The sequence below is a fragment of the Salvelinus namaycush genome, chromosome 18 (genome assembly GCF_016432855.1).
Source record: "Salvelinus namaycush isolate Seneca chromosome 18, SaNama_1.0, whole genome shotgun sequence".
NCBI lineage: Eukaryota > Metazoa > Chordata > Actinopteri > Salmoniformes > Salmonidae > Salvelinus > Salvelinus namaycush.
In genome coordinates, this window is record NC_052324.1 from 28,906,837 (window position 1) to 28,934,643 (window position 27,807).

The 27,807-nt window shown below is 40.5% G+C and overlaps 6 protein-coding genes across 17 annotated transcripts in view; 4 read left to right on the forward strand and 2 right to left on the reverse strand.

The window, feature by feature from the left end:
* Nucleotides 1–331: 331 nt before the first annotated feature.
* mier3b (mesoderm induction early response 1, family member 3 b) lies at nt 332–9,598 on the forward strand. The gene is given in 14 exon segments (XM_039013634.1): nt 332–386; nt 1,100–1,124; nt 1,418–1,563; nt 2,529–2,663; nt 2,963–3,086; nt 4,547–4,620; nt 4,859–4,931; nt 5,073–5,221; nt 5,321–5,402; nt 5,485–5,579; nt 5,749–5,876; nt 6,099–6,259; nt 6,500–6,880; nt 6,883–9,598. Coding segments are annotated over 14 exon segments (1,665 nt in total). The 5' UTR covers nt 332–377; the 3' UTR covers nt 6,966–9,598.
* A 3,140-nt stretch (nt 9,599–12,738) lies between these two features.
* Nucleotides 12,739–14,566, forward strand: LOC120063324 (pyridoxal phosphate phosphatase-like). The gene is made up of 2 exons (XM_039013635.1): nt 12,739–13,423; nt 13,562–14,566. Exons 1-2 carry the CDS (start codon nt 12,820–12,822, stop codon nt 13,885–13,887), a joined length of 930 nt encoding a protein of 309 aa, XP_038869563.1. The 5' UTR covers nt 12,739–12,819; the 3' UTR covers nt 13,888–14,566.
* Nucleotides 14,567–14,729: 163 nt separating this feature from the next.
* On the reverse strand, nt 14,730–17,993 carry mrps36 (mitochondrial ribosomal protein S36). 4 transcript variants are annotated; one of them, XM_039013643.1, is made up of 6 exons: nt 17,929–17,993; nt 17,630–17,665; nt 17,268–17,414; nt 16,635–16,698; nt 15,619–15,812; nt 14,730–15,363 (listed from the first exon to the last, which is right to left on the reverse strand). In XM_039013643.1, the coding sequence occupies exons 3-6, from the start codon at nt 17,370–17,372 to the stop codon at nt 15,346–15,348; spliced, it is 381 nt and encodes a 126-aa protein (XP_038869571.1). In that variant the 5' UTR covers nt 17,373–17,414; nt 17,630–17,665; nt 17,929–17,993; the 3' UTR covers nt 14,730–15,345. The 4 variants fall into 4 exon arrangements, with proteins under 4 accessions (XP_038869571.1, XP_038869570.1, XP_038869573.1 ...); XM_039013642.1 differs by having other exon boundaries at nt 17,630–17,749; nt 17,929–17,970; XM_039013645.1 differs by lacking the exon at nt 17,929–17,993 and having other exon boundaries at nt 17,322–17,414; nt 17,630–17,922.
* Nucleotides 17,394–21,626, forward strand: cenph (centromere protein H). 5 transcript variants are annotated; one of them, XM_039013636.1, is made up of 10 exons: nt 17,394–17,692; nt 18,554–18,688; nt 19,312–19,367; nt 19,465–19,513; nt 19,628–19,696; nt 19,890–19,946; nt 20,362–20,425; nt 20,633–20,684; nt 20,925–21,085; nt 21,402–21,626. In XM_039013636.1, the coding sequence occupies exons 2-10, from the start codon at nt 18,567–18,569 to the stop codon at nt 21,495–21,497; spliced, it is 726 nt and encodes a 241-aa protein (XP_038869564.1). In that variant the 5' UTR covers nt 17,394–17,692; nt 18,554–18,566; the 3' UTR covers nt 21,498–21,626. The 5 variants fall into 5 exon arrangements, with proteins under 5 accessions (XP_038869564.1, XP_038869565.1, XP_038869568.1 ...); XM_039013637.1 differs by having other exon boundaries at nt 17,394–17,597; XM_039013640.1 differs by having other exon boundaries at nt 17,394–17,515.
* Nucleotides 21,627–21,783: 157 nt separating this feature from the next.
* dimt1l (DIM1 dimethyladenosine transferase 1-like (S. cerevisiae)) lies at nt 21,784–25,313 on the forward strand. Its single transcript, XM_039013651.1, has 12 exons — nt 21,784–21,946; nt 22,450–22,523; nt 22,720–22,806; nt 22,906–22,967; nt 23,073–23,166; nt 23,269–23,318; nt 23,644–23,767; nt 23,972–24,064; nt 24,189–24,253; nt 24,355–24,418; nt 24,537–24,643; nt 24,759–25,313. Exons 1-12 carry the CDS (start codon nt 21,889–21,891, stop codon nt 24,799–24,801), a joined length of 921 nt encoding a protein of 306 aa, XP_038869579.1. The 5' UTR covers nt 21,784–21,888; the 3' UTR covers nt 24,802–25,313.
* Nucleotides 25,314–25,991: 678 nt separating this feature from the next.
* LOC120063329 (kinesin-like protein KIF2A) overlaps nt 25,992–27,807 on the reverse strand; it is a 32,993-nt gene continuing 31,177 nt past the window's right edge. For 2 of the 5 annotated variants that reach the window (XM_039013648.1, XM_039013646.1), the window contains exon 21: nt 25,993–26,809. In XM_039013648.1, the coding sequence (XP_038869576.1) occupies nt 26,721–26,809 (89 nt within the window). In that variant the 3' untranslated portion in view covers nt 25,993–26,720. Of the gene's footprint in view, nt 26,810–27,807 lie in introns of all 5 variants that reach the window. The other 3 variants (XM_039013650.1, XM_039013649.1, XM_039013647.1) reach the window with 2 other exon arrangements.

The window sequence follows — 27,807 nt, forward strand, 5'->3', positions numbered from 1 at the left end:
ATGGCCTGTTAACTGGTTTACCTGAATTGACATTGTCTGATTTAGTTCTAGTACATTTAGTAAATTGCATGATTTTCATCTATTCAAGGAAAAGGAAATTCAACATTATGAATAGTAATTTCAGAAGTTATTCAACAGTATCTGCTTGGATAGTGGTTTCTGACGGATCTCAAATTAATACAAACCAATTGAACGTTTGCCAATCAGTACATTTTTATCCCAGTCAATTTTTACAGTAACATTCCTGGCTAGATTTTGACGGTAGTTAGCCTACCAGTCTTTAGTTTTAAAGACGTCACGACTACTGTTACCTGGATCTCTGATTGGTTCAGAGACTCTATCCGGGTACTGCGCTGGAACGAGCTAAAGGTACCAATATGGCGGAGGTAAGAGGGAAAACAGGGGAGAAGCATCAGATTTTAAATCGATGTTTAGAAAATGTGTGTTGCTAACTTTCTATTTAAATGTAATCGATTACATAGATTAAGATGTTTTTGTTCTATATTTGTGGTTTTGTGTCAAAATTGCCGCAAATATCCCTCTAAAATATGTTTGAATGTATACACCGATCCTTCACGACAAGGCCTGTTCGTTCTCAGCTGCTTTGCTAACGTCTACTGGGCATACTCAAACGCCAATTTGATGTGGGAAGAAAAATAAATAGACTTGATTTGCAATTAATTGCGATTGTGTTTTTCGGTTCTTGTGTAAAAACAAAAACATCGCCTATAACTGGTGAATTGTTCACAGTTTTAGGTTACCGTGTACAGAGGCTAAACAATAATTGTTTTTTATTAATTTCAGAGCATTGGCAGTACACAAAACTGGATATAGGGGCCTTGATGTTATTTTGCTTGCCACATCCAAATGGTATCATATTGCTACTTAATATTCAAATTCTATAACATAAACCGCTGTGCGTTCGGTATGTGTTTTCAGGTTGCGGAAAAATGCAGCTCTGTTTATTTATTTATCCTGGTGGATATTATTGACGATGTCTGCTGTAAAAAAAAAAAAAGATTTTCGAACGTGTAACAGTAATATTCACAGATTTTAAATTGCTTAATTGGTGCTATTATATTTTTGTTCTTCTAAACAGGCTTCCTTCGGGAGTTCGAGCCCAGGTAATGTCGGAATAATTTTTTTAATGGAATTTGAATGTGAAATTATGAATATGACATGTCCATTTTATATTCAGTTAATGTTTTGATACCATGTAGCTAAATACATGTATAAAATATTTATTAAGAAAGTAATTATTGTAAATTATGTAATTAATTTAATTATGCTGTGGGTGCGCCAATGGTATTGACAAGCAGTGGCATTGCCAGTTTTGCCAAGAGTATCTTAATTTATTTGCGGTTGTCCTTGTAACCGTGCCTTTAAACTGCATTCTAAAATAGTTTTCACTCCACAGTTGGCTCTTTGTCGTCGGAAGATCATGACTTCGATCCGTCAGCCGAGATGCTTGTTCATGAATATGACGATGAGAGGACTTTGGAGGAGGAAGAGTCATTTGAGGGCGAGAAAAACTTCAACTCGGAGATAGCCGATCTAGAGAAGGTCGGTTGGCTATAGCTCCAGATTGTAACACCAGATAATGTGATTTAACCCAACTTTTTTTACCATTATACTGGTAGTTACAGGTGTGAGTATACAAAACATCAGCAGAGATTAACTAACCTTGCTTGTATTAGCGATTGGTGGAAACAGGAGTCTCGTAAAATGGATGCATCCAGTTGCACGGGGTCCGTTTGATTTGAGAAAATGCTCTGCTATTAAAATAATGTTGATCATTAAGTAATCCAACAATGTGTACGTCGCCACCTTGTCCATTTCAAGTCTTCTCTCATTAATTGAGACAGGTGTGTCCACCCCCAAAGTGCTGCATGACAGACAGCCCTGTCTCGATCAATGTGAAAAGACTTGAAGTGGACAAGATGGCGGCATACACATTGTTGGATTACTTCATGAACCAAAATATTTTATTTATTTTAATAGAGCATTTTCTGAATTCAAATGGACCCACTGCAACTGGACACAGGCATTTTATGAGACTCCTTTTTCCACGAATCGAGGACAAAGATGGTATCGCCAATACCAGGTTAGTTGGAAAAATCTCTGATGTTTTTTAATATCCACACCTGTAATTACCAGCATAATGGTACACATCTTTTTCCCATTAAATCACATTATCTGGTGTTACAATCTGTAGCTAGGTTGGCTAATAATATAAATGAATGTACTGTTTCCTTTCTTTTAGACAGGCATTGTAGTTGTCATTTTTATTGGAATATTTTTAATTCTGTCTATGCTTGAATTACCACTTACTTCCCTACTTCAATTAATAACATGTTATAGGCTGGGGGGGAAGCATAATGTATACATGACTATGTTCTGTGTTATTATGGAAACAGACACTGTGTCATGGAACTTTTTGGCTAACCATTCTTCACATAGCAGACATTAAATATCATGATTTTGATTGTAAAGACATGGTCTAATATGATTTCTATTTGTTGTAACAGGAGGGGAACATGCCCTTGGAGGAACTGCTGGCCATCTACCGCTACGAGGCGTCTGTCAGTACGGCTGCAGGATCCAGCATGGACAGCTCTTCTGGGGAGCTGACGGATGAACTGCCAGACATGACTTTGGACAAGGTGAGCAAAATTCAGTCCAATATCAGATTTGGTAAAGGGAATATTTAAAAAATGTCACCATGTACTGTATAGACAAATTTGTGGATATTGAAAGAGGTTTTCAGTCAAATGTATTTGTTATATCATCAGTAGGCCATCTATCCCAACTATTATTACGTTATACGTGTCTTACTTTTGTATTACCTCCAAGGTGTGGTTATGACAGATATGAAACAAAACAAACTTGGAATTTTTAGGGTCAATTGATCCTTGGCGGGTTACCTTCTAACGTTACAAATGGTGATTGTGTTCTTCCACAGGAGGAGATTGCTAAAGACCTGCTATCAGGAGACTATGAGGAGGAGACACAGTCCTCCGCTGATGACCTTACTCCTTCAGTCACTTCCCACGAGGCCACCGACTTCTTCCCCAGAACACTCAGATGTAAGTTAATTCACTTCAATTGCAACTTTATTAGGACACCTCAGGTATAAATAAGACATTGTCAGAGCTCAAGAGAGAGCAATTACAAAACGCAGATTCATATAGTGCTTTATAGTGTAAAAGTTATGAGTAACTGCAATATTTTATTTATTAAAGCTGCAATATAACTTTTTGGGCGACCCAACCAAATTCACATAGAAATCTTATGTTTTTTGTTTGTTTAAAAAAAAAAAGAATATCCAAAACATACAATATACTTGCAGTGAAGCCGCTCAACAACTACATCATACCAGTCATCCAACAGACTCCCATTCAGAGCGACACACAGAAGCATCCAGGGTCAATGCCCTGCTCAAGGGCACGTTGACTGATCTCCCACCAGGCGAAAGAACGTGACCCCAAACCTTCCAAGATCCCCCCCACAGTTCCCCAATAGCTGTTCCTCAACCATTCGAGACCCCTTCCAAGATCCAAGAAGAAAATTTTAAAAATACATTTAATTCCATTCCCCACCCCCAAGAACCCCCCCCCCCCCCCCCCAATGCACCAACGACCAAGAGAATGAACTAATGAGAAAAAAGAAAAAGACAGACGAAAACAGCAAACAACAATGCAAAAGAAGTATTAAATAAATAAATAAATTTAAAACAAAGGACAACTAAAATCATAACAGCAATGCCAACTGTATATGTTTGTGTGCATGTCTGGCACTATTACATGTATGTGTGTGTTCTTGTATGCGTTTATTTGAATGAGAGTGTGTGTATATGCATGTGTACAAACACCTGCATGGCATCAGCCTCAGGCAAACCGGCATTAGTTGTAAAAATACTGCCCCTCAGTGTCATTCAAACACAATTTTTATTATGTTTTATTAAAAAAAAAAAAAATGTTGCTTATCTTTGTTATTTGTCATTCTCATTGAATGCAAGTCTAAGAAACAGTAGATATGTTCTATGTGAGCTATTTCTATGCTTCCTGTTAAGTTTTGCATCTTTTAGCTGGTTTTGTACACCAGCTTCAAAGAGCTGAAAATTCAATATTTTTGCTTATGGAAAATATATTTCAGTGGTTTCGATGGTACAATGATTCTCTACACTATACTTGCTTGTTTTGTCACACAAATTGAAATTTGGCAAACTATTAGAATTTTAGCAACCAGAAAATGTCACCGCGATTTCTGCATAGTGCATCTTAATGTTTCCCAATTTTAGCTTGCTGTATGCTTCATTGAAAACTCATAATAATGGCAAAAATACTGTCAAGTGCAGGTGTCATTATAAGCAAAAGAACAGTAACTTATTTATCTTGTGTTTTGTCAGCATTTATCCCCTCCCAAACATTCATACCATCTTTTAATATGACCTTATCTTGTCACGTGATGAGTTGATAAGCACAGGACGCCATTCGTATAGCAAGAATTTTAATGGGGCGTGCCCTTTCTGTCTTTGCATTGTCAGCTAACACTATCTACGACGGTGATAAGGAGTCAGAGTGTGAGGAGGATGGGCCAAGCCCCGAGGACTCCAGAAAGGTAAGAATCCTGTCCTTTTAAAGGTGACTTGATTTGAAGAGGATACAAGATTAGGTTTCCCATAAGCACTAATTGGAGGTCAGTTATTTTACTTTCCAATGGTTACAGTTGTTTAGTAACCTTATTTTGGTTAACTGAACCTAGACCTGCATTTGGGCTTCAACCTAAAATAGGCCGATGGTGGAAACATGGTGCTGCATGTTCTGTTTTGAGGGGTAAGTCTGTTTGTATTTCACAGGAAATAATGGTGGGGTCGCAGCACCAAGCAGAGGTCCCCACTCACCTCTGTCACTATGGTGTTGATGAGAAGGGTGAGTGGAGGCTTTCTTACGAGGTTAACCCATAAACCTATTCTCAAAGTTGCATTTGACAGTCAGATATTTAGAAGTGTTTCCAAGTGTAATATTGCATAGTGTCTAACATTGTGATTGTCATCTGCCATTTTCGTACAGTATACGAAGATGATGACCAGTTGCTATGGACCCCGGACGTGTTGTCAGAGAGTAAGGTCAGGGACTTCCTGTGTGAGGAGTTGTCACGGGCAACTGACGAGAGGACAAGAAGTGACACAGCAGGAGCTCATGTGAGAGACAATGAGCAGGTCAGTCATCACTTTAAGACTCACTGGATGTCATAACATTAGATATGCTCCTGCTGCATCTCAAAGTTGTTCACCTATTCCTCTGTCGTCTCCCTGTAGGCTCTGTATGAGCTTGTGAAATGCAACTACAATACCCACAAAGCATTGGAGCGGTATTGCAGTCATGTGAAATCCTCAAAGGGTAAGTTACCATTTTGAATGATTAGTAGACTCATAAATGTCACTCTATTGTGAGGGAAAATGACTCCTTGTGATTTTTACAGAGGAATCTCCGCCGTGGTCTGAAGATGAATGCAGAAACTTTGAACATGCACTACAGATATACGATAAGAACTTTCACCTCATACAGAAACACAAGGTGGGACTCTCTCTGTTACTGATTAAAGGGTGGAGAAATTATCATAATGTTGATAGCTTCTATAAGGATATGGACACTTTTTATTTAGCTTTTCTTTAAAAAGCCTGTGACACTAACTTCCTATGTTGTAGAACTTTTCTCTTTATCATGTATTTCTGCCCTTCATCAGGTGAAGACACGGACTGTAGCTGAATGTGTGGCATTTTATTACATGTGGAAGAAGTCGGAGCGCTTTGATTTCTTCGTCCAGCAGAACCGCTTTGGCAAGAAGAAGTATAGCAGCTATCCTGGCGTAACGTAAGTGATCGTTCATTCTGCTCAACAGTAGTAACTGAGGTCTGAATTCATTGCCAAATGTATGTAGACAGAGTTCCCTCTGAATATGATGAAAGCCTGTGTTTGCAGATTTTATTTTATTGTGCTTGCAACTACATGAAAGGAGTGGCTCATGGTTATTAAAGGAGAATGTGTCTATGGCTGAGTGTGTGTTAACCTGGTGTATCTTCCCTCTGCCTGCAGGGACCTGATGGACCGGCTGGTGGACGAGGCGGATGGCCTGGCAGTAGACAGCTCCTCCTCTGTGTGCTCAGGTGGAGGAGGAGGAGGAGGGGTGAGGATGGAGCCCACCACAGAGCAGCAGCTCAGCCTGCTCAACTCCATCACTGCCAGCGACCTCACAGGTTAGTCAACAGGGTCTCAGATGTTCCACACTGCATGTAGCACAAACTGACCCCATCATCCTTGACAGGGTAACTATATTTTTCACAGGCCTAACTTCAGATCTAGTATTCAGTATGAACTTACAGTACACATATTATACACAACAATACAACTTTATACTATCTACATAAGTCCTAAAAACAATACATATGAAATCCACAGATAACCAAGTAGTTTATATACGTGTCCCCCTCCCTCAGCCCTGAGTAACAGCGTGGCCACAGTGTGCAGCCCAGCGGAGGTGAGCTGCCTGGACTCGTACAGTTTCCCTCCTCTGGAGAGCCTCCACCAGGGGTCCCTGGCCCACGGCGAGCCCCTGGGCTTTCCATCCAACGGAGGAGACCCCAACTGTCTCAACATGCTGGATGCTGGCTTCTACCACTCGGACCTGGGCCAGCTGGGTGGGGTGTGCGGGGCCAAGGAATGTGAGCGGCCCTCTAAGAGGCTCAAGTTGGCACTGCCCGACTCCTTCATCAACGATGTTTCTGTGGGAAACCTCGGAGTGGACTTTGAGGGGCGGCGGAAAATGACACACCACCGTATTACTGGCACCAAGATGGCAGTGTCCGTCACAGACTTTGGGAGTTTGGCGGGGAGCCCAACGGACTTATGGGAGCACACACACGGCATCACGCACAGCACAGCACGGCGCTCCAGTCAGAGTGACCTCCCACCGCCCCGCCCCCAGAGTTCCACTTTTAAAACCACCCTCCCATGTGTACATAAGACTCACTCGCTGGAGAATTAGATTTGTATTTAATAATTATATATATGAATATACATTTATTTCATTTGTGAAATATGACATCAGTGATGTCTTTATCGTATAGAACTAAAAATCTTGATTTCTCAAGAGTTTATATAGCCATTTATTTTCTCTGGTCCTGAGATGTTTAATGTCTGTGTTTGTGTACAGTGGGGTCCGGCCCGAGGCTGCGGATAGACAGTTGTTTGCCCCCCCCCCCCCCCCCAAAGTTATCCTGTCACTCATAGTCAGCTGCCAAAACATCTTTGTTCTGGTTTCAAATGTAGTTTGTTCATTGTTAAAGTGGTACTTTTGATTGAATATCAGTGTTTACAGGTAATTATAGTATCCAGGCTTGGGCAAATGTTATTTTGTCTGAGATGAGTCTGGGGTTTGTATTTAATGCAACAACACTCATTGTTGTCGAGGCGTTGTAGGTTATAACCTCCCTCTCTGCCTTAGTTTTTTTCTCCTGTGGAAGCTTATTTTGTACTCAACCTGCTTTTCTCAGACCGTAACAGTCCAAAGTGGCCAAACCAGAGGAGAATGTTCTAGAAATGTAACAGTATATTATATGATCATTTCTCATTGTTCATTCTCGTGAGTTGTGACAGGTCAAGACATTTTTAAATTTAGAGACTATAAGGCTGAATCTAACACCCCAATAATCAGAGCAGCTTTATCTGTCCATCAGATTGTCTGAAACGTGCCCTTAAAAATCGCTCTTATTGCCCCAGAAATTAGCCTATATAATGGCAATATTTTACTTTATGAAGGAAAGCGTTTTTTGGATTGGTATTAGTGTTGCTTTGAGATGTCATGTGTTCAGTTACAGTAATGTATATAGTTTCTACCCTATACTCTTGGCACAACACAAATCTATTTGGCCCAGGCAAGTTGTGCTGTTTGCATGTTTATCATGGAGTTTGTTGAGCTTGACCACTCGGCAAAAAAAAAAAAAAGAGCAAAGCAAATTATTCTAAATTGTATCCCTCTATAATGAAACTAAAACAGCCTGCGTAAGATTGTTAGAAGTATTATTTCCTTATTTAAAAACACTTATGTAACTTCCACAGTACTGACTGGAGGATGCCTTTTATTATCCGGTCCATAAATTAATGTCCAGTTGCAGTCTAACAACAGCCTACTTCTATTTCTCTTGACTGAACTAACTAATTGTGAATTGTTGATTGTCGTGGAGTCATCACTGTGTTAATGAGTGCAGTAAAAGTGTTTACTTAATTTAACTATGCATTGTGAGTTGGATAATTAGTTCATTTTGGGGGTATTTAATTCTGAATGTCAGACACAGAAGTCCATAGATTTTTACATAAAGATGTACCATCCAATAATTCACTATCCTGAGTGTGTCCTGTTGGGTTTCTTGCATATGATCATTGGTTTTACCTAGGTAGGTGTTATCTAGTCACTGTTTCTATGGCAAACATTGGAGTCAACTGTTTGTTCACCTTGCATTGTTTCCCCAAATGTGGACAGTTTCATGTAAATAATTAGCTAATAGCCTTGAAAATGTCTTCATTGACATCTTAAACTTGTGAATCTGTGTTGATACAAAGACTTGAAATTGTATTCCTTGTAAAAAGGCAATGTGTAGATATGTACAGACATGACATGTTCTTACGTTTTACTGATGGACTTTGTGTTTGGATACTTTGGGGGGACAATGCATGCTAGCTGTGTGACAGTTCTTAAATGTACCACAAAGGCTTTACCTAAGACTTATTAATATATTATTCAATGTCGCATTTTGTGTTCTGAAGTCTGCAATCATACGTACAAATCCCATTTTGTTTCTCTTTTATCATTTTATTTTCACATTGCTGTCTTTGTCTTGGTGATAAAGGGATTGCTTCTGTAGTCCCTATTTTGAGAGATGGGTCTAGTCCAGAATCAAGCCCTTGTCCCTATCCCTTAGGTACTTGCATAGATCTGGTATGGTTGGATAAATATAACCAAAAATGGTATACCATATTGCTTATACCCATCAAATACTAACAGATACATCAAGTGCCTAGGGAGATGTACCAAATTATTGTTGCTCACCATCATACAAAGTGCAGATGCAGTGGGTGTGTCCAGGTGCTCTCTAGCTTTAGAAGTGCAGGGATATATTTTTCACCCAATGGTTTGTACAAAGACTCGGAAATACTGTCTGAATGTAAAGGCCATTGACTAGTAGATTAATATTTAGATTTTACAACCCTGTGCTGAAATCTCATGATTTCATTGAGACTTGTGTGTAAGAAAGCACTAAACCAATTCCTTTTATATTTTGTATTGTGAAGTTAAGGGGGGGTGATTATAGCAGAGATATATATAAAAAAAATCTAGTTCTGTGAATAAAACCTGCAAAACGTGTATCCAGAAATAGACAATCAACACATTTACAATCAAATGTTAAGAAAATCTTTATTGTTTATAAGAATTGTACATAGACACTGAATAGTTTTTTTTCTTTTGGTTTTAAACATTTTGTATTTTCTGTTCTTTAATACATGGTGTATGGATCCAGAAAAAAGATCTGGGAAATGTCTCAAGACTCCTGCTTTGACTTGTGTGACAGCACAATTGTGATTTTGTGGTGGTTCTTTCCCTAAAATGTGTTACCCGTCCCCAACTTCTTCACTGACATCACTATGGTGGGTCTATACTTTATAGTTGCCCCCACAATTAAATCGGGGAGGGGACTGTGGATCTCCGTCTGTTCATACGTTAGTCATGTAACAGTTTAACTTTAGTCCGTCCCCTCGCCCCGACACGGGCGCGAACCAGGGACCCTCTGCACACATCAACAACAGTCACCCACGAAGCATCGTTACCCATCGCTCCACAAAAGCTGCGGCCCTTGCAGAGCAAGGGGAACCACTACTTCAAGGTCTCAAAGCGAGTGACGTAACCGATTGAAACGCTATTAGCGCGCACCACCGCTAACTAGCTAGCCATTTCACATCCGTTACACTCACCCCCCTTTCGACCTCCTCCTTTTCCGCAGCAACCAGTGATCCGGGTCACGGCACCAATGTAACAGTTTAACTTTAGTCCGTCCCCTCGCCCCGACACGGGAGCGAACCAGGGACCCTCTGCACACAACAACAGTCACCCACGTTACCCATCGCTCCACAAAAGCCACGGCCCTTGCAGAGCAAGGGGAACCACTACTTCAAGGTCTCAAAGCGAGTAACGTAACCAATTGAAACGCTATTAGCGCGCACCACCGCTAACTAGCTAGCCATTTCACATCTGTTACACTCACATGGGATATCTCAGACAGCAAAGCCCTGATTTTGAAGAAACATCGGTGAATGATTTGTCATTCCAGAGATCCAGCATTTACAAAATTACACTGATTGGCCAGATGGTGGTGCTATAGAAGACTGGAAATGCTAACTTTGAAAGGTCACACCCCTCACCTTGTTTGACCTAAAACATGAAAGTTGGTACATATAGCCCTCTCACAAGGAACACATTTGCCTTAGGTCTGCCGTGATGGATTTTCTGCCATTTAGAATTTTGTAAAAAACGCTACTCTTCTGGTACCGAATGACCGATCTGCATGAAACTGTGGCATCTATGGACAAAGGTCTCTCAATGCAATATTTTCCAGACTAGTACCAATAAACATTCACGTTGTTGTGGTCAGGAACATAAATACATATAAATCCGTTAAGGATATTCGCATTGTAACACAGTTTGGTATGTGTTTAAAACACTTTCAAGACATCGACCACACAGTGGCACTATAACAGACATGTTTACATCTCTTGATCTGTTTGACTTGTGTACTGAAATTTGGCACACGTGCTCAGGGAAATGAGTCTAGCTAACCCACGTGATATCGCAGACATTTTGATGAAAGTTCAGTGAATGATGCTCTTGCCAGAAAGAGACGTCGTTTACAAAATTACACTGATTGGCCCAAGGATGACATGTTTACTATGTGTTCCGAAGAAAAAAACGAACAAAACTACATTTCAGGGGGTTTTGGCATGCTGTATCTTGGGTTCTGTAGTAGTCACATAGTTTCTGGCCCTGTTAATCAATTTTTACTTTTCTAACAGTACTAAGAATGTGTTAGTAGGACTTAAAGTTTTGAAACCAAAATGTACTTTGAGCGCAGTATACAATATTATGCCTAGTTTAGTAGGTTAAACAATGCGAAATCCGAATACAAAATGTTCTATTCTGTGGCTGTATGAAATAGCAAACATAACGTGAATTAGGCTACCTGCCGCCCCGGTTAGAGCGCGTTGGACTAGTAACCGAAAGGTTGCAAGATCGAATCCCCGAGTTGACAAGGTAAAAATCTGTCGAGTTGACAAGGTAAAAATCTGTCGTTCTGCCTCTGAACAAGGCAGTTAACCCATAGTTCCTAGGCCGTCATTGAAAATAAGAATTTGTTCTCAACTGACTTCCCTAGTTAAATAAAGGTACAAAATAAAATAATTCTGCGATGACTACTTCATCTTTGTAATTTACCTCCATGATAAAATGGTAACAACCATTACTGTAGTTAGATGTGTTGAAAATGATTCCACGATATGGCCTTTTATTTGATTAACAACTCATAACACAATATACAAAGTATCTTACAAAACAGTATACCAACTAATACAGACAAACTTTATACACAGGGGTATACAAAAACTTTTTTTTTTTACAGGGATTTAGAATTTGTTTTGCTTTACCAATTTTCAGATGATGCAACATTTAAATAAAATGTAAATTCAATACATTTTGTCAACAATCCGGATTTGGGCGAGTACTCGGCTCGTTCTCGATGCAGTGTGCTGTTGAAATCTACGCCCACTTGGAGAAATGCGGTGAAAAGAGTGTCCATGTTACAACAGAACTCTGGTTACATTGAAGGGGATCGATTAAAGTCGCCCGGGCGCCCGTGTAGGCGTGTTTCGGTTGGAAATCGATTGCATTCGATTTGGAACCGGGCTGCCTCCCGGACGTGCGCCAGGTGCCCCGTTCAAAGCCCACGGCGAAATCGTCTCAAAACAAAAGTGACGTAATTAAGCATGTGTAGTAATTAGTAGGATTCTGCGTTTATCTATGCAAAAGTGATTGCTTTTGATAAAAACGCTTTATCTGTCTTCCCAATTAAAAATATTTAGAAAATTCAAACATTAATTTCATGACAAATTACGATGCACTGTGCTGCTGCCTTGTTGACATACTGACCGAGCGTCACATGTAATAGTCTCTTCCTTCTTTCACTCTCCTCACTCCTACCTGGGCTCGAACCAGGGACCCTCTGCACACCTCAACAACTAATGCCCTCTAAGCATCGTTACCTATCGCTCCACAAAAGCCACAACCCTTTCAGAGCAAGCTACATGAACAACTACTTCAAGGTCTCAGCGCGAGTGACGTCACCGATCGAAACGATATTAGTGTGCACCCCGCTAACTAGCTAGTAATTTCATACCGGTTACACACAGATTACCGTTCGATTTGAGAATTGCCCTCCTCCCTCCCCGTTTTTACCCGTTGATGTGAGACGGGCCCGGTGCCCCTCGGCTGAGCATAATCGAATCCACCCATTGTAACAACGTTGGATACAATGCGAGCGCTGCAGTTTCATTGGTTTATCATTACAGAAAGGCGTGGTTAAATCTTGTTTATTCTGTTGATTATGAAATGTCAACGTCATCGATACATAAAACGTCAAATGATGGTTGAAACCTATGACATTGCAGTATGTTTTGGCATATGAAAAGGTGAGAAATTTGCTATCTAACGTTAAGAATGGCCGGCGCACGCGCCTTCGGCTTCAAGGAATGTCGGAAGATTGGAGGCTCTCAAATAAGAAATCTGCTTAATGCAAAAGATTTCTTCCTTTTCGATTGCGATGGCGTGATATGGCACGGAGAAAAGGCAATAACTGGTGCCCCTAAGGTGGTGAGTTCTTTGATCAAACACGGCAAAAACGTGTTTTTCGTTACAAACAATTGCACTAGGCCACGTGAGAATTACTTGAACAAGTTCCTCCGTCTGGGCTTTACTGATGTTATGCAAGAGCAGATATTCAGCTCCTCGTATTGTTCGGCGCTTTACCTGAGAGATGTCGCTAAGGTGCAAGGTAAGGTGTTTGTCATCGGCGGCGAGGGAGTGCGTAATGAACTGTTACAGGCTGGCATTCCTTTCGTTGGTGACGAAGACGCGCCTGACGGCACTATATTTAACTGCGCATTGGCCTCGGATGTCAAAGCGGTCCTTGTAGGACATGATGACAAGTTTACCTTCCTTAAATTGGCCAAAGCCTCCTGCTATTTGCGGGATCCAGAGTGTCTGTTTTTGGCCACTGATGTGGACCCCTGGCACCCGCTGCAAGATGGAAGGATATTGCCAGGTATGGTACCGATGCTGTGCACTAACTAACCTAGCTAGTAAACTAACCGACTGGTGTGCGTGTGGAAGAGAGGAACAGAGCTAGAGAAAAAATAAAATAACATGTTCTCTATTTCCAACCCCCATCTCTCTCTGTCAGGTTCTGGATGTTTGACAGCAGCGCTGGAAGTGGCCACAGGTCGGAAGGCCATGGTGATAGGCAAGCCCAGCCCCTTCATGTTTGAGTGCATCTCCAGCCAGTTCAGAGTGGACCCAGCCCAGTGCCTGATGGTGGGTGACCGCCTGGAGACAGACATGCTGTTTGGGGCCAACTGTGGCCTGGATACCATGCTTACACTCACAGGGATCTCTCAGATGAAGACAGCCCAGGAGTACAGAGACAGTGATCACTCCACAAATCAGAGCTTTGTACCAGACTATGTAGTTGATACTATTGCTGACTTCTTACCTGCTTTTGAGAACTGACTTTGTTTCAGATGGTGGTGTTGTCGGTTCACCAGTGTTGAGTGACTCTGCTGTTATAACTGACTGTTCAAAGTAATACTGAGTTTAAGAAAGACAGTTGTAGGATCATGAGTGAAATGTTACTTCTATATTCCAGTATTGGCTGTAAGAACTACTCATCCCAGGTAATGCCGTTTGTTAACATTAAAGGTTCTAGCAATCAGGTCTCAATAATGTTGACATTTTTGGCAGTGCATGTAGGCCTACTGTAAATATCCCAATGCATTTTTTATGTGTATAGTGGTGTAAACATGATATGCTGTCTGTGTTCCAGATATCCCTTATGGGTTTTAGAAGAACATGTGAAGATCCATATTTCTGAATGGCCTATGACCTTTGCAGACTTACCACATTGATATGTGAGGCTTGAGGCAATCAATGCACAAATAGTATCGGAGAACACTGAAAACATTTGAAGAAAAGCTTCGAGATAATGACTATTTGTCTTTTCAGTGTATTATGATCTTGTAAGTCATCTAATACAACTGGTGCCAGTACTGTCAGCTGAACTATCCCTGTTGTGAATTCCTTTGCTGGAAGACTGAAATGTGAGATTCGACATTCATATTAGCCTACTATTTCCCTTGGGTGTGGTGTTTGACATGTATTGTCAGATCCAATAAATGTATATTTTATTTTATCTGAATGCTCCTGTCTCAATTAATCATTCTCTAAATACTCAACACCAGACATAAAACCAAGTTAGATGTTAATGTTCTAATATGTATAAGAGTACACGTGTGTTAAGGTCCATTGGTTTACCCACTGGCACACATGCCATCTTACATTAAAAAAAGACAATATCACAGTAACCATTTTAATCATTCATGTCCAATATCAAACCAAATCCATTATGTATCCTACTTGCTTTGTACCCCAACAGACTTGCACCAGATTAATCCATGTTAATCTGGGCCATGAGAAATGAGCCCTTCATTTTCTTCAGTTTTGTGGCATTCAGTCTGGTCCTTGTCATAGAAATATGCAACTATCGACAACAATGTAGTGTAGAGATGGGAGAACGGGCTGGTCAATGGTACAGATGTACTGTTGATGCCAACGTTAACATTAACCTTCAAGGATTGAATTAAGTGAAGGTGTAAAATAGTGAGCAATGAATGAGGTGGGTGGTGAACAAATAATTATATAATTGGAAGATTTACTGTAATGGCTTTTTTTCTAAAAGAACAATTAAAATGTACCCATTGAAATTAAGTTAAAATCAAGCAAAAAATATCTTCACAGTCACATCTTTAAAAATAAACTTTATATGTACAATTTCAACATTAATAAAATCTTTATTCTGCATGACGTCTAATGAGGTGTTGCAGCAGGTCCTCTTGTTGAGGAACAAAATTGGGCAAAGAAACTGATTTCCACAGATAAGGACCTTGGTTGCATTCACTGAGTCACTCAACTTCACTCTGGTCCACCACGCTGAAAAATAAACCAGAAGAGTTGGTGGTTAGTGAGATCTTAACTGTATTACAACACTAAGGTAACAGTTAATGCACTTTGTGTACCCGGGATGCCTTCTGTAACACTACGGGCTGAATTCAAAGCACAGATCATACCCATGAGTGTAGCCGTATGTTACCACCCCCTAAATGATTTGTATAAACCTGTTACTTTTAAAAATCAACAATACCACACAATTACAGCACTTCTTCAGTGCCACAGATAGGCATTAACCTGAATATAGTCCATCTCTTCTGCTTCCAGTGCTCTCCTGCGGTATCTTTGGGGGAGTTTCTTCACTGTGGCCAAGCTGTCGGGGGTTCCAGGGAGTCGAGCGAGAGGTCCAGGGGGTCTTGATAACGGCAGCTGAACTACAAGTGGAGGTGGACTAGGAGAGCTGACTGCTAATGTTTTAAGAGCCTCTTGGACTGAAACAGAGGAAATGTTGTTTTTTTTAAAACAATATTCATGTAGCTTTTAAAATCAGTGATTTTATTGTTTTAAACATCCTTTGTGTTTTATGTTATTTTAATTCATCGCTTTTATTACTTCTGGTTTGATTAGCACATTCATAGCACTGTTTCTATAATGAAATTGGAAAGGACTAAAATAACCTCTTCCTAAATTACACACAGTCGTTGACGTGTTTTTTAAATGGAATATCAAGTCAGTGTTTCCCCTTTTATTTGAAAAGAACCTCAAAACAATACCCAGGTTGGCCAACATAATGTCAAACTAATATAGGACACTTTAATGCGGAGAGCTACAAAGTAATATTACAATAGAACATTGTTTGAGCAATTCATACTGCCTATCATGTTCAAGTTGATGCAACTAATCAACATGCAACCAACACATTGACATGCAATAGGCTACATGTTGACAAACAAAGCATAATTGCATACAGTAGCCGTGTCCCTGAACAGTCAAAGGGTGGAATGTCCTCTTCAATAGGGTTAGCACTATGCATGTGTAACAGTATAACTTTAAACCGTCCCCTCGACACGGGCGCGAACCAGGGACCCTCTGCACACATCAACACGAAGCGTCGTTACCCATCGCTCCACAAAAGCCGCGGCCCTTGCAGAGCAAGGTGCAACCCTACTTCTAGGTTTCAGAGCAAGTGACGTAACTGATTGAAATGCTACTAGCGCGTACCCGCTAACTAACTAGCCATTTCACATCCGTTACACATGGACAAAAAGAAAACAATAGCTAGTGCAACATCAAACTGACAAGTTGCTACTCACCATTCGGCCTGGGTACCCCCTCTCTGTTGGGAAACTTGATTAGTGGAGCATGAGGTTTCACAGCCTGAAAGGTAGTCAAATGAAACCAGACAAATTCAAATCAATCACTTAAATTAAAAGTAGTTATTATGACACACTTGTCTTTTGCAGCCAGCCAGTCCTATATACTGTTTATGGCATTATTTTCACTTCATAGCATTATTGTATTGTAGGCCTACACATGTTTATCATTACTTTGAATAAACTGCATACTGAGAAGCTGCATGGAGATAACTAGCCAGCTAGCTACTGGACAAGATAAATTAGCTAGCTAGAGTAAACAACTTGACAGGAAGAACTACTGATCAATGAACTTGCTATTTATAGCCTTAGTTCAAAGCCAAACCACATAAATCATGTTACACTTATGCCAGTTAGAGTGGAGCTAGTTAGTTAGTCAACTTTTACTTTCATCTACATACTAGCTAACTACATGCTAACCTTTTGGAATTTCATGCAGACCAACAAGGGCATTAGCACGGGTAGCTTGCTCGTTAGCTTTGGGGATGCACAGCAAAAACAGAAATGTCGCTGATTTCTGACCTTGAAACCGTAACTTTTTACATTAACTATTCAGCTTTTAAATGTACTCACTTGAGTGACAAGAGTTGTTGCAGAGCGATAAATTACCCAGTTAGACAAGCGTACCTGTACAACCCGCCCAACAGCCGCCATTTTGCTACTGACTTTGCCCCCCATGACCTCACGGGTCTTCTTCCGGTTGAAAACAATTCGCAGTTCCTAAAAAGTACCAGAGAGCATTTGTCATGTGAAAATAACCAAGTCCACTGTATGGAAACCATAGGTTGAGAACAACGGTATGGATGGGATGTGATGCGAATGTGAGCTGCCAAAAAGCTAACGGGTCACCGGCGGATAACACCGTCACATTCAGAGTCAAATACAGAAGAAAACATTATCTATGTACGGACTCCAAACCCTTCAGAATTTCTTACCTTTGTATAGATGCAGTCAGCTGAAAATAGGCTTTACTATTCGAAAAAACAGTAAACGTTCAGGTCAGTTTCTCATGCCATTACTGTCAAACGTGACTTTTGCTTGCACCAACTTGATTTCTAAGAATAACACAAGGAAAATCCTCTTAATCGATCAAAATGCTGGTAGCAGACAAATTCCATCGACCACATTGAGCTACGTAGGGTCCATTGAAAATTAACATTGTTAACATATGTTCAAATAATCACTATAGAGTGTAAGCAATGACAAACGCGGTTAGCAAAGGAAAATAACCTACCGGTCATTTAATTTTACTCCGCCTAGAAAAAAGCGGGGGGGATACTGAAGCATTACTTGGTCACGTGGTTAGTCTTAATTTCCTGGCGGTATATTCAATATTGCTCCAAGAGCCTATCACCGAGCCGAATTTTAAAGGACGTGACGTTTAACCAATGGAAATATTATTACGGAAATTGTTAAGATAACTTCTCCAATAGGATTAGACTTCTCACTTCAGTTGAGTAGAAATGTTGTATTGGTTTGCTGGTTAACTGCTAAAAGGAATCCATACATTGTTTGTGTATTGAAAACTAAGAAAAGGGTACGTATTATATAAATGTCTGTATAATATATTATATTTCAGTTAGTGTTAATTAATTAGTTGCTTTCAAGTTCTTGCCCGACATTCCTGTCATTTAGCTGGCTAGCTAACGTTAGCTGGGGTTGTCTGCTTGCCTTTATCAAAGTCGTTCACTGATCATCTCTGGTTTCACTGACTTAACGTTAGATGGAAAGGTGATTGCAGAGTTAAACAATTACAGAAAATCATAGCTAAATGTCCTTTCCTTGGGTTGATTGTTCTTCTCTATGGTTCTGTTGACGTTGGTGGTGAACACACTGACAGACACTATTTCATTTTCCAGGCAATAATTGAACATGGAGCCCTTGGATAGACTGGAGAACCTTGCCTCAAGTCTTGAGACCGTGGCATCGAATGGTTTTCAGGCTACTACGGCTGACAATGGACAGAAGGACAGCTCACCTGCAGAGATACTAAGGTTTCTCCACAATTCTTATCTATAGATCATTCAATCATTCTGGAATACTTTCAGATGAATATGTATCATTCAGAATGACCATTTAACCAACCCATCTGTCATAGAGTATGTAATACAGGTAACTTCCAAAATAATGGAAACACTTGAGTAAATGAGGGATGCGAAGTATACTGAATCAGGTGCTTCCATCCAGGTGGGGTTCGTCGGGAAACGTGCCTCAATGCAGGGATGGGATATGCCACTGTACTCCAGCATGAGAACGAAAAGGGCAGTTTTCCTGGAAAGTTAGCAGTATTTTCGATCTTCTCAGTGGAGCAGTGTGGATAAAGGCACAGTGGCATATCCCATCCCTGTATTGAGGTACGCTTTCTCGACCAATATCTCGTGCCGGCTCCATGGTTTCTTAATGTAACCATGACTGCTTTACGATCTCAATGCAGCTCGGAATGGTTGGTATCTTCTGGCAAGGTGCATTGAAGCTGTTCTGGCTCGTGGAGGACCAACGCCCTATTAAGAGAGCATTGGTGTTTCCTTTATTTTGGCAGTTACCTATGAAATATAGCTGACACTTCTTAACAAGACTTGGTATTAAATTCTACATTCATGAGTGTTTCTCTCCTCAGGATGAAAGAACAGATGTCAAATCAATGTTTTGAGATGGCAGTGAAGCTCCAAGCAGGTAAGTTACATTACCTTTATTACTGAATTTGGTATGCTGATATACTATGTGACAATAAGACTGTAGTTATTTAGCCATTTCAAATGTTCTTTAACAGGAAAAAGCAAAAGATCTTCTTGCAGTGCATCTGATGCTGAGAAAGACTTGTGAGTGTCTTTAGTTTGCAATATCATCTCATGTAGGCCTATCCATAACCAAAAGGAATATTTTCTCAACTCATTTTGAAAATGTGGATTTCTTTGTCTCTGGATAATCCACAGGCTGGATTATGCAAATACTTTGGAGGAAGCAAAAATCATTCATTTTAACAAGACATTGGCCTTACACAGGTAACTATCACATTTCTGTATTGATATGTAAAGTAATGATCTTTCAATCCATTAATGACTAGTGCATTAGTTATGATAATAGTCATTTGTTGCTTGCAAACCCTTTAAGTCGAAGTTTGGAGTATCAGTTCCATTTGGACAGTTAATTTTTTAAAATGTTTTAACTGATTATACATTGTGTTGTATTTGTCAGGATGCAGGTGTGGCATGCCATCTCTGAGAAGCTGAAACAGAGTGATCCAGAGGCTGTGTAAGTCCAACAGGAGCAGATTTTAACAGCCTGTTTGCGTCCCAAATGGCACCCAATTCCCTATATAGTCCACTACTGTTTACCAGAGCCCTATTTACTATAGAGGAAATAGGGTGCCAGGAAATAGACCCTGTCTTATTGATAGCAGTTCCTCCTAAACTGGCCTTTGAGAATAAAAATATTATTAACACTACCATTGATATACTTTGGAATTGATTTGAATTTGTTTGCATTGTTTGTAAAAATGTCAATTACACAAACCACAAATAGTTATCAGCTGTTTACCTACCGACATTGTTATTACACTTTACCTGCCTATACTGTACATAACTAACGTTACCAATTTAAAAACATGTAACTATATATTTTTAGCACTACTTGATGTAGTGTGGGGCCTGTATATTTTTTATTCCAGAGCAATGAGGGGACTGACCAGTTGTAGCCTAGACCTTTGTTCAAAGATAAAGACACTTCAGCAGGTGGGTGCATCTGTTTTCAATATGGTTGGAAGTTTTCAACAATCTGATGGTGTGCTTGTTATCCAACCGTTTTATAAATGAGAACAGAATGTTTATTGTTTTCATCAGAAAAACGGTGCAGTCATTGGCTTGGCTCTGCTGCGGTGTCACCAATTGTTGCAGATTTATGGAATGCTCTTTCTGACTTCTTGTTTGCTTTGTCAAAAGGAATCATGTGAACTGCAGGACCAAATCACAGATGTTAAAAAGCAGAGGCTAGGTATTACATCACCCACACTATTACTGCTTTACCAAGGATGTATAGGAAAGTTCAAATGTATTGTTTGAACCTACTCTTATGAGGGTGTAAGAATTCACTCAATTTTAATGAAGATGAACAATCACTTTTTTAGTGAATGTTTTTGTACTTTGCCTTGTAGTTCAGGAGAAGTGACATGAATAAAATAAAATCCCTCAAGCATATTTTATTCTTTGACATGTTTTATTTATTTTTCTGCAGATCTAAAGCGTCTCACTCATGAGAAGATGAAGGAGATGGATGAACTGAAGAGGAAGAGGGAGCACCCAGAGGCAGAGAAGTACAGAAATGTCCTGCAGAAAGGCCAGTCTCACCTGGAAAAGTACCAGAAGATGGCCACCATCACACAGAATGTCCTGCGGGTAAATTGCACTGTTTATATCTTTAAGAATACAGCTCTTTATTCTTAGGGTGTGTCCCAATAATATCTCCTTTCTTCTGAAATGTGCACTTGATTACTTCGTCTCACAAATATGAAAGCTGTGGACTCGTGGGAATGTCCATGATATTTCTTGTACCAGTAATTTCCTTCCAAATCAGTAAAGGGAAGTGAACAAGTGCACACTTGGGAAGAAGGAGATTTAATTGGGACAGAGCCTTGGTGCCAAGAGGATGATATCATTTTACCTGTTCTGTTAATAATGTCAGAACTCATGATGCTATGTTTTTTTTCTCCAGGGGATCATCATTGCCAGTAAAGTGAACTGGAGAGACGACCCCAAATTGAGAGACATCGCCATGACGCTGGAGGACATTCCCATCTCTGAGGAATGAGCTTTCCGCATGGAAGGGAAACATTTCTGTGACATTGCTTAAATGTATAAACCATTAGTTGTTTTTACAATAAAAAGCATATTTGTATTGACCATGTGTTTTTATGAATAAAACTGCTGTTCACCAGTTTTGAAATGTAGTAAATGTTCTAGTGAAATGATGGGAAAGAAATTTGATGCACGATGAACCACAAGTGTATGGCTCTGCCAGTAGATGGCGGTACGCACCAATCGGCAACGGTTTCTACCATTCTATCCACGGCAGTACATTTCCTGCAGACGTCATGAGTCAGGATATTTAGGTTATTTGCACGTGTCGAAAATATTTTTTGCGACTGGAACAATTTTTGTGTAATTAGTTTCTTTGGGAGTGTCTCAAAGTCGATTGAAAAATGCCAAAAGTAAGGGCAGAAAGGAAAACCAGACAACACCAACAGGTTAAAAACCAAGGTTTGTTTCAGCTGTTTCTAGTATCTAGCAGCTAACGTTAGCAGTAGCTTAGTGCGAGTCGGAGCCAGCCAGTGGCAGATACGTTTTTAGCGAACGTTAGCTAGCCAGTCTGTTATGGCTATCTATAGGCTAGAAAGAAGATACAATATCATTATTGATCTGGCGTGATTTATTAGTTAACCGTGCGTTAGTATCTACTAAATCACGCCAGATAGATATTAGCTAAGTTAGCTAGTTCATTATGTTAACAGCATCATGATAAGGTGGCGTTGCGGTCTAAGGCAATGCATCTCCGTGCTAGAGACCCTGGTTCGATCCCAGTCTGTATCACAACTGGCCGTGATCGGGAGTCCCATAAGGCGGCACAATTGGCCCAGCGTCGTCCGGGTTAGGGGAGAGTTTGGCCTGAGTAGGCCGTCATTGTAAAATAAGAATTTGTTCTTAACTGACTTGCGTAGTTGAATTTAAAAAATAAAACAACTGTTTTTGTAAATGTATTCTAGGTGTCATGTTCAACACTAGCCTTGGTCAACACATCTTGAAAAATCCACTGGTAGTCAATGGAATCATTGAAAAGGTAATGTACTGGTTGTAACCACTTTGTTTACCATTGGTAAAGGTCAAGGATCACAACCACCCCTTCTACAATTTTCATAAGTATGCACAGAAATGCCTTCACATTTTCAAGCAGCTGTACCCTCTCTGGTCAATATTACATGATATTGATAGGACAGTTCACTGACATGTTCCGATTCCGATATCCATTTTGGCAGGCTGCTCTCAGGCCGACAGATGTGGTGTTGGAGGTGGGACCTGGCACAGGAAACATGACTGTCAAACTGCTTGAGAAAGCCAAAAAGGTGAGAGATGCGTTCTTACTGTCAGTGAATGTTTGTAGCTAAAGGCTTATTTGAGGCTTCTGGTACTTATTGTTGCTTTCATCTTCCCCTTGTCTGAAGGTAGTGGCCTGTGAGTTGGACGGTAGGCTGGTTGCTGAGCTCCAGAAGAGAGTGCAGTGCACGTGAGTACTTGCCATAACTCAGCTACTGAGATACATTTACAATTCCTTAAAAGGGAGGCAAGTTGAAAGTGTGATAGTGACATCTGTGTTCATTGTCTGTAATAGGCCCATGCAAACTAAACTACAGATCTTAGTGGGGGATGTCCTGAAAACAGCGCTGCCTTTCTTTGATGTCTGTGTTGCCAATTTACCTTACCAGGTAAAACTCATCACCCTCAGTAACCAACACTTACCCAGTTCAGTAACATAATTCTGACAATAATACATACCTACGGAAACATGTTTCATTGTTGTTTTGCAGATTTCGTCACCCTTTGTCTTCAAGTTACTTCTGCACAGGCCTTTCTTTAGGTAAGAGACAAGAGAAGCTGGCTGGTTCCAGAGCTGCAAAACTCCCCTGATACTATCAGATTTTTCCCCCACATCCATTAGTACACTTGGGGGCCAAATGTGAACTTCAAACAGGCATGGGTAGACCAGACTTGTGTAAATCATGCATCATTATCAATGTGAGATATTTAGGGACATTTGAGTGATGTGCATGGACCTCAAATTGGGATATGCACAGGATACAGTGTAGTGTACACAGTACAATGACATGCTTACTCGCAAGCTCTCATAAACAGTGCAACAACTTAAACAACGGCTAAAACCGTTTGATTTGATGTCTTGTCAGATGTGCAGTGCTGATGTTCCAGAGAGAGTTTGCCATGCGTCTGGTTGCCAAGCCTGGAGACAAGCTGTACTGCAGGCTATCCATCAACACTCAGCTGCTGGCTCGAGTAGACCACCTCATGAAGGTCAGTGGGATCTCTTGCTTGCGTCCCAAATGGGCTCTTGTCAAAAGTAGTGCACTATATAATAGGGAATAGGATGCCATTTACATTTTGGGACACAACCATTGACTCAGCCATGAAACTGGCATTGTGCAGGCGGACTGTTGTGTTTCTCAGCTATGTTACTACCGTTGCTTCATTCTTAATTTTCATTTCTCTTTTGCTCAGGTGGGGAAGAATAACTTCCGTCCTCCTCCTAAAGTGGAGTCGAGTGTTGTCAGAATAGAGCCTAAGAACCCACCACCTCCTGTTAACTTCCAGGTAAGTGTTAGTTCTGTGATATAAGAGACATGGTTCACTGTCACCTACATGGGAAAGCTAGGAGTTAAAATGTTCTGCTGCACAGTAGTTCTTGTGATCGAGTATGTAATCTTGCCTCCAACAGGAATGGGATGGTCTCGTCAGAATTGCATTTGTGAGGAAAAACAAAACCCTCAACGCAGGTTTCAAGTGAGTACCAAAACAAAGCATATTCAAATCATTCTTGGTCATATCCTGTCAGCCTCAAATGGTTATGTGACAAGCTATAGACTGAAGATGGTTCTTTCCAGGTCCACTGCAGTTGAGCAGCTGTTGGAGAAGAACTACAGGATTCACTGTTCAGTACACAACGTGGTAAGCACACACATACCAATATTCCTCTTATGCAGTCTGTATTTTCACATTCTGGATGTGGTTGGGTGATTTATTACTAGTTAACGTGAGTCATTACATTTGTTTGTTTCTGGAACAGGAAATCCCAGCAGACTTCAGCATCACCAAGAAGATTGAGAGTGTTCTGCAGGAGGCTGAGTTTAGTGAGAAGCGAGCCAGGAGCATGGACATAGATGACTTCATGATGTAAGTGGAGCTGGACTATTCTACTTACGTTTGCATTTTTTTTTTCCTTTAATGTTAACTTTGGTTTATTTGAGATTCTTCATGTCATAACTTTCATAATCTGTCTTCTGTCCAGACTTCTCCATGCATTCAACTCTGCTGGGATCCACTTTTCCTAACCGGACAGTAGACGGCTAGACTGTACAGCAGCGCAATATGGTGGAAACCTATCCAGTTGTTAAACCTCCAGTGTTCTTTAAAGAACAGAAACTGGAACCTTTTATGGATTGAGATCACATCCAAGAGTCATGTGATTGATTGGATGATAACTACTCTCACTGGCTTGAGGAATGCAGCAAGACACCTTAGACTCACCCCCTGGACTACCTTCATCATGCCTTTTATATGAACATGAAAGCTGGTTATAAGTGAAATAGTTTGTCTTGCTGAAATGTACATATTTACTAAGCGGTAACAGGTATAGTTGAGGTGTGTTCTATGCACTAGAAAGTATAGTTGGTCAGCCCTACAGTAGGTGCTTGGATGTCATGGATAGGTTGAAAAATATACTTTGTCAGATGTCTGACTCATGGTTGTTATGTGAGGAGCCTTGAGATAATCTTGGTTTCATGAATTCATGCAATTCCTGACTGCTTTACCATTATAAAAAAACATGATATTCTGACCTTAACTCTTCTCCATCTGAAAGACATAGCTACAACTATCCTGCTGATAAGGTATGCAAAATATATATAATGACAGAACTTGGGAGTATTCAATCAGGCATTGCTGCACTGTACAGGCCCCGTCTCCCTATGAAGTCTGCCTCTAGGTGGTGCTGGTGACACGGCCAGAGTCACCACTGTCTCTGGGTCCTACAAACAAAGGACATCACACTGCTTACTACGCAAACACCTGTACATCCTATCGGTAAACTAGAGGTTTTCCTACCTATGAAGACTGGAAATTAATCAAGGCCTATATTCAATCTGTGTCATAGCTCAATTGACGGTAAACCCTGCATGTCGGTGCAATCGGAAATTCCATTTAATCGTACTGTAACGGATCTTCATCATACACCGTGTTACTCCGCCCTGTAAATTCCAGGTTATATTTTGACTGCATGTGCATTTGTCAGTTAAGGAGACTATTGAGAGGTTCTAATGGCACATCAAGAGTTAATGCCCTAAGTGTGGATGACATTTCAGTGGTGCGGGTCAAATCAAACAGGATACTCTTAGAGCGTTGGGCCAGTAACCGAAAGGTTGCTGGATTGAATCCCCGAGCTGACAAGGTAAAAATGTGTTCCCCGGGAGATGAAGAGGTGATTGTCGATTTAAGGCTGCAACTCTGATTCAGAGGGGTTGGGTTAAATGCGGAAGACACATTTCAGTTGAAGACACTCAGTTGTACCACTGACTGGGTATCCCCTTTATTACTTCCGCCAGTGTTACATCTGTGAGAAACATATACATTTATCTTTACAAAGTTAAATGGGTGAAAAACTACTTTTTACAGTATTAAATAACAGGGAGAACAAAAACTGGGTATGGCACAAAACAAACTATAGACAAGGACTGGTAAGACATGAGAAGAATCACAACTAGATTTGACTTCCTCTCAACTCAGGAAATTGAAGAGGGAAAGAAAGACTGGCCCTACAGCGGAATGTCTATTCTGTACAGTGCCAACTGAGCAGGGAACCAACCACACGCGTTGGAGGCCAACAGAGAGTTGCACATGCATACATGTCAATCAGACCTACCAGAATACACAACCAACATGGAGGTCTCTGATGAAGACAAGTCAACAGCTGTTAAATTTAAAGTACAAAAAAGTTAAACAAAATAGAACAGGGCAACAAAAAAAAAGGGTGAAAATGTAAAATCAGCTATAAAAGATCCAAGGTTGCATTCCCCTCCTGTTATTTCTGATGACATCCGTGGGCCTGATTAAAAAACAGATGAGTCTGTTTCTTTGCATTTTCACAGGTGGTTGTGACAGCTGTGCCACGTTTTTATAGTGGTCATGTTCCTGTATGTGCCACTGCCCACTCCACACACACAGCCCCCCCTCCCCCTCCCTGGTCAGGTCTGGTCTACAGCAGGGCACGTGGCCTCTTAGGATTGATCTGCTTACTGGCTTGTTCCTCTTCTTGGAGCGACGAGCGGAACGACTTCACTTTATCTGAAAAGAATGGAGCAGAAAGAGTGGATTAGATATTACTGCTTATTAACTGTTTGGGAAAGGCGTGCCGCTAGCGGGACACCTCGACAACATCTGGTAAAATTGTAGAGAGGCAAATTCAAATTAAATTACTATAAATATTTAATTTTCATAAAATCACAAGTGTAATACATCAAAATAAAGCTTAACTTGTTGTTAATCCAGCCGCCGTGTCAGGTTTCAAAAAGGCTTTACGGTGAAAGCAAACCATGCGATTATCTGAGGACAGCGCCCCGCATACCAACACATGAAAAACATATTTCAACCAGGCAGGTGCGACACGAAAGTCAGAAATAGCGATATAAAAAAATGCCTTACCTTTGATGATCTTCTTCTGTTGGCACTCAAAGGTCCCAGTTACCTCACAAATGGTCCTTTTGTTCGATAATGTCCTTTATATCCATAAAAACTCAGTTTAGCTGGCCCGCTTCAGTCAATAATCCATCCAGTTTCCCTCCATCAAAATGAATCCCAAATGTTACTAATAAACTTATCCAAACAAGTCAAACAACATTTATAATCAAACCTTAGGTATCCTAATACGCAAATAAATGATACAATTTAAGATGGAGAATAGTATGTTCATTACCGGAGATAAGACAGAACGCGCTTGGAAAAACTACAGCCAAAATGGGAGCCACCTAGAAAAACTACAATTTCTGGGTAATTTTTCCAAAAACCAGCCTGAAACTCTCTAAAGACTGTTGACATCTAGTGGAAGCCCTAGGAACTGCAATTTGGGAGGACTTGGGCTTATAATTATAGTACTAACCATTGAAAATAGTGGTAAACTTAAAAAAATTTTTTGGGGGGGGGGGTGGTTTGTCCTCGGGGTTTCACCTGCCATATCAGTTCTGTTATACTCACAGACCTAATTTTAACAGTTCTAGAAACTTTAGAATGTTTTCTATCTAAATCGACCAATTATATGCATATCCTAGCTTCTGGGCCTGAGTAAC

Bases quoted from the DNA above. Each gene is read 5' to 3' on its own strand.
- LOC120063324 (XM_039013635.1), top strand. From the start codon at position 12,820: ATGGCCGGCGCACGCGCCTTCGGCTTCAAGGAATGTCGGAAGATTGGA. The intron at 13,424-13,561 runs GTATGGTACCGA...TCTCTCTGTCAG, and splicing joins AGATGGAAGGATATTGCCAG to GTTCTGGATGTTTGACAGCA.
- mrps36 (XM_039013643.1), bottom strand. From the start codon at position 17,372: ATGGGGGGCAAAGTCAGTAGCAAAATGGCGGCTGTTGGGCGGGTTGTA. The intron at 16,699-17,267 runs GTGAGTACATTT...ACTACCTTTCAG, and splicing joins CAACAACTCTTGTCACTCAA to GCTGTGAAACCTCATGCTCC. The intron at 15,813-16,634 runs GTGAGTAGCAAC...CCTCTGTTTCAG, and splicing joins GGGGGTACCCAGGCCGAATG to TCCAAGAGGCTCTTAAAACA.
- cenph (XM_039013636.1), top strand. From the start codon at position 18,567: ATGGAGCCCTTGGATAGACTGGAGAACCTTGCCTCAAGTCTTGAGACC. The intron at 19,514-19,627 runs GTGAGTGTCTTT...GATAATCCACAG, and splicing joins TCTGATGCTGAGAAAGACTT to GCTGGATTATGCAAATACTT. The intron at 20,685-20,924 runs GTATTACATCAC...ATTTTTCTGCAG, and splicing joins TGTTAAAAAGCAGAGGCTAG to ATCTAAAGCGTCTCACTCAT.
- dimt1l (XM_039013651.1), top strand. From the start codon at position 21,889: ATGCCAAAAGTAAGGGCAGAAAGGAAAACCAGACAACACCAACAGGTT. The intron at 23,768-23,971 runs GTCAGTGGGATC...TCTTTTGCTCAG, and splicing joins GAGTAGACCACCTCATGAAG to GTGGGGAAGAATAACTTCCG. The intron at 24,065-24,188 runs GTAAGTGTTAGT...TGCCTCCAACAG, and splicing joins CACCTCCTGTTAACTTCCAG to GAATGGGATGGTCTCGTCAG.